This window comes from Henckelia pumila, chromosome 4 (genome assembly GCF_033568475.1).
Source record: "Henckelia pumila isolate YLH828 chromosome 4, ASM3356847v2, whole genome shotgun sequence".
NCBI classification, from domain to species: domain Eukaryota; kingdom Viridiplantae; phylum Streptophyta; class Magnoliopsida; order Lamiales; family Gesneriaceae; genus Henckelia; species Henckelia pumila.
This window is the reverse complement of record NC_133123.1, coordinates 201,693,128-201,698,121: the sequence shown is the minus strand read 5'-3', so window position 1 is coordinate 201,698,121 and position 4,994 is coordinate 201,693,128. Positions and strand designations below refer to the sequence as shown.

Here is a 4,994-nt window from a genome sequence, read left to right as displayed (position 1 = left end):
ATATTGTACAAGCACGTAACACGTGTAACGTACGGGTGAAATCATAACACCAAAAATTTTAACATCTATAAGCTCCTTATGTTATTTTCCGAACATCTTACCAAATTGTGTTGAAAATAAGACCTCATAATTTATAAGTTCCTATAAAAATTCATAAGATATAAGATCTTATAAGTTATTAAAATAAATTCAATTAATTACCCTATTAAATTACATGATGAAGAAAAATTTCTCCAATAAAGTAGTATTTTCAAAAATTATTTTAAGTACTTTCACACTCTCAAACCAATGAAATGTTTTGGAAATTTTACACAAAATCTATAATAAGCTGTTACAAATATTACCAAAGTATCGAAATTTTAAAGAAAGGTTTTCAATTTATCATATGTTAAATATTTCAACTCGAATATAAACAAAGTACTGGGTAATCGATTAAATTTGTTTTTGCACATACTAAAGTAATTGGACTAAAAGCCCAATTAAAAAATTGGATTAAGAGCCCATGTTAATAGAAAAGAAAAGCCCATAATAACAGTAACACAAAAGAAATATAAAAAGAAAGTTTTGTTTCCACTCTTGGTCTGCGCTGAGCCTTGGTTGTTTCCAGCTCCAACAATGGCGGCTTCAAATCTCCTTTCCCAAACCCCTAAAACCCTCTATCCAAAACCTCTGGCACGCTATTCAAACGCGGGTTTCACAAACTCAAGTCTACTGTTCAAACCCAAGCCCATTTCCGGGCCCGCGAGTTCTCTACAAGTTCGTTCCCCAAAGGCAGTTCTTTCCGCGGCGGAACCCAAAACCCAGCAATTTCAGCACTGTTTCACTAAATCTGAGGATGGGTTCTTGTCTTGTGAGGGAGTTAAAGTTGAGGAGATCATGGAAGTTGTGGAAAGAAGGCCCTTTTATTTGTACAGCAAGCCTCAGATTAGTCGGAATGTGGAGGCTTATAAAGAAGCTTTGGAGGGTTTGGATTCTATTATCGGTTACGCAATTAAGGCGAATAACAATCTCAAGATTCTGGAGCATTTGCGAAGTTTGGGATGTGGGGCTGTTCTGGTTAGTGGGAACGAGCTGAAGTTGGCTCTCCGTGCTGGTTTTGATCCTACAAGGTTACTGCTTTTTGGGTTTTTGTTGGTTTATTGTTGAGCTATCATAGGTTTTTCTCTGTCTGATTGTTGGTTTGTGTATAATTTCTCTGAGGTTGTCATGTTATTGTGTTTGGTTCCATTTGTTTTGTTACATTATATCGCAAATCGCAAAACCTGAATTTCATTTGCCTCTCTTAGCTGCACAAGTTGAATCCATGGTTTGCAAAGATGGTATCGGAACGGGTGGACGGCAGCTCCGGGTGAAAACGGTTGTGTAATATAAAGCTGTTTTTCTTTAAAATTTCGGTGATTTCGCTGACATCGCGGAAAGGAAAGGCAATATCCCGGTGGCTGTGGAGTATTTTATATACATTTTTCAATTCAAAATTGTCCAAATTATATAATTATTTCTATTTTTATTATAAAAATACCCCGCGACAACCGCGACCGTTACGCGAAATGCCAATGGAACTCGAATGGCAGCCTCCACGACGCTCTCCACGACCGCGAATGCGAACCATGGTTGAATCCAAAAGATGGAGATTTTTCTTGTATTTTTATGTAGAGGCATGAGAGAAATTTTTCATGTCATGTAACTTGTGAAGTTGTTTTTGGGTATGTATAATGCCATTTTGCTTATGGAATTGTATTTGGAGTGTTGAATTTTATAACGGTGTGCTAATGGCTAGATTTTTGGTAGACCAGTAGAATCCCAGCCTCTGGATTCTTAATGCTTTTCTGTTGCTATTAACATTTCTTGAAGAAGATGCAGTAATGAAATGAAGCTTAAGAAATCTTAGTTTGAATGCTTCACGGATAGTTAGTTAAACCTATAATGATTGTTTGAAAATGAAACTCTTTGACAATTATAATGCCTGTGTTGTATTTAGCTTCATTAGTATGTATGCAGTTACTTCTTTTGGCTAAGTTTAACTCCCTCATGTACAATAGATCTAGAATGAAGTAAGTTTGGAATGCATAATAGACGTGCAAAATGATTGTGGTACTTTTGTTTCTCTTACAGTTAACACTATGTTTGCCCAAAATCGTGTTAAGCTCGTGAATAGCTGCTTATTATTATGTATTTCAGGTGCGTCTTTAATGGGAACGGGAAAATCTTGGAGGACCTTGTCTTGGCCGCCCAAGCAGGTGTTTTTGTCAACATCGACAGTGAATTTGATTTGGAAAACATCGTGGCTGCTTCGAGAATTGCCGGAAAGAAAGTAAATGTGCTTTTACGAATCAATCCAGATGTTGATCCGCAGGTACAAATAACTGATTCCTGAACAAAATCAGGTTGTTTGAATGCTTGAAACTAGATGTGTCAATAACTTTTTGTCTTTGAATCGTTCCAAATTTTCAATTTGCGAGGACCTGCCTCTTAGTGGTTTGCTTTCTATTTCAAGATTTTCCCCTTAGTTGCTTAGTTAAATGTGCTTTCCATTTAAATCTATGTATGAATCTTTGTGACAACCGAAGTGTCGAATCTTTTTTTTTTTTTTTGTGATTTGCCAGTTAACATCGAGCGCTTGCATTTATTAGGTCCATGCTTACGTTGCCACAGGAAATAAGAATTCCAAATTTGGCATTAGAAATGAGAAGCTACAGTGGTTCTTAGATGCTGTGAAGGCACACCGTAATGAACTCAAGCTTGTAGGGGCCCACTGTCATCTTGGGTCTACTATTACAAAGGTATTTTCACAATGTACCTTTTTGTTTATACAGTCTTCTACGTAGAACTCCTATTCATCCATTTTCTTGATAGTTCTCGGACCTCTGTTAATATTTCAACACTCACTTCAAGATTTTGTCTGAGTTTTCAGGTAGATATTTTTAGAGATGCTGCTGTCTTGATGGTAAACTATATAGATGAGATTCGTTCTCAAGGTTTTGAAATAAACTACTTAAACATTGGAGGCGGTCTGGGGATTGATTATTATCACACTGGAGCAGTTCTTCCGACTCCTCGAGACCTTATTGATACCGTAAGTTCAACGACAGCTTTTTACCATCCAAATACATGTAGACACCTCTTCCACCATTTTAATATAAATGACATAATTTATTCTTCTCAATACATAAATACTCATGAAAACTCTTTCTTCATTTTCACACCATTTATACAGGAGGACATCAATACATCTAAATTTCATTTCAATTCCAATTTAATATTCCATATCATCGTCCATTTCTGAATGTTGGTGAGGATCCAGTGAATGACCATTTGTGGGATATTTTTTGTAGGTCAGAGAGTTGGTTCTTTCACGAAACCTCAATCTCATTATTGAACCTGGAAGATCACTTATTGCCAACACTTGCTGCTTAGTCAACCGTGTAACCGGGGTCAAAACCAACGGGACCAAAAATTTTATAGTGATTGATGGCAGCATGGCAGAACTTATCCGCCCAAGTTTGTATGGAGCTTACCAGGTGAGTGTTTATGCTTTAACAATCACTCAATGCCTATACATTACTCCATATCTGATATTATTTTCATGAAATAAATTCTATTTACGCCAACAGTAATTGTCTTACTTTTTCTTCATTCCTTCGTTATGGTTGATATAGAGTTTCATGAGGTCTATTCTAGTGTTTTTTGTTGGGCTATGGTTTTTTATTTTAATCAAATCATTTTTCCTATCCACTTTTTTCTTCTGCCCATCTGGATGTTTCCATAAATCCGTACTCCTTTACTTGAAACAATAAAACTTCTAGAATCAAGCTCTTGCCAATGTACTAAAAGCAATAGCTGATTGACATTAATATTGCAAATTAAATCTTTTAGACCATGCAACTACCTAAGCTTCATTTTGTTTTATTGTTGTTTTGAATCAGCGGACAACATGCCTTACAAAATTTCACCAGACTGCTGTTTTTTACTTGATATTTATTGCAGCACATAGAACTGGTGTCCCCTCCATCTCCAAGTGCCGAGGTTTCTACTTTTGACGTGGTTGGTCCTGTTTGCGAGTCTGCAGATTTCTTGGGGAAGGATAGGGAATTACCAACGCCTGATAGGGTAACTAGTTAGCCCTTCTCGTGCGATAAATCATGCCTATATCTTCTGCATCTCACTGTACTATTCCTTTGCTTTTAGGGAACTGGATTGGTCGTACATGATGCTGGTGCTTACTGCATGAGCATGGCTTCAACGTACAATCTTAAGATGCGTCCACCTGAATACTGGGTTCGTAAGCCAGTGTCACACTTTCTTACATTCATCTCATTACACACCGTCACCGTGGAATCTACTAAAAATATTTTCGCTGTTACATGCTGAAACCCGATTCGTTTACCAGGTTGAAGACGATGGATCGGTGTCCAAGATCCGGCACGGAGAGACCTTTGAAGAACATTTAAGATTTTTCGAAGGCCTTTAAAGCGTGCAATCTGTTATCACAGTATCTATTGGTAAACAATCTTGGATCCTGATTGATTTCATGGCTGCATTCCTCTGCTGTCGACACTGTATTTTAAATTTTACTGTCGTCTGAATAACATTTTTGAAACTCGTTCGCTAAAATTGATTCTCTCCGATGGAGAGAAATCCAGTGTTATTTACTTAAAGCTTCAGCTCCCATGATCAAACTTTCAATTCAGTTGAAGACAAGTGTGATTTTACCAAAGATAAATTCTGGGAAAAAAAGAATATGGGTGGAGCACCGCAGAACCAACTAAATGGCATTGCTCTTACACAATTTCTTTTTCGCATGCTAGACTCCGAATCCGGGGCGAGCATCTAGTTCGTATGAATATCTCCTTTGACAGTCTGAAGTTCCAAAGTCCAGACTGTAAACACCAAATCAAAAAGACAAATATGCTTGTACAACAAGGTTTAGAATCGTATTCCCAATTATGTTTCCATCCTTTTTTCTTGAATTTATCTTGTTTGCGTGGGTATTAGAA

General features: G+C 37.1%; 1 protein-coding gene across 1 annotated transcript; it reads left to right on the top strand.

Moving 5' to 3' along the window:
* The first annotated feature begins 596 nt into the window (after positions 1 to 596).
* LOC140860102 (diaminopimelate decarboxylase 1, chloroplastic-like) lies at positions 597 to 4,666 on the top strand. Its single transcript, XM_073262882.1, has 8 exons — positions 597 to 1,109; positions 2,179 to 2,353; positions 2,631 to 2,780; positions 2,912 to 3,073; positions 3,333 to 3,518; positions 3,985 to 4,107; positions 4,186 to 4,275; positions 4,388 to 4,666. The coding sequence occupies exons 1-8, from the start codon at positions 616 to 618 to the stop codon at positions 4,466 to 4,468; spliced, it is 1,461 nt and encodes a 486-aa protein (XP_073118983.1). The 5' UTR covers positions 597 to 615; the 3' UTR covers positions 4,469 to 4,666.
* Positions 4,667 to 4,994: the final 328 nt, after the last annotated feature.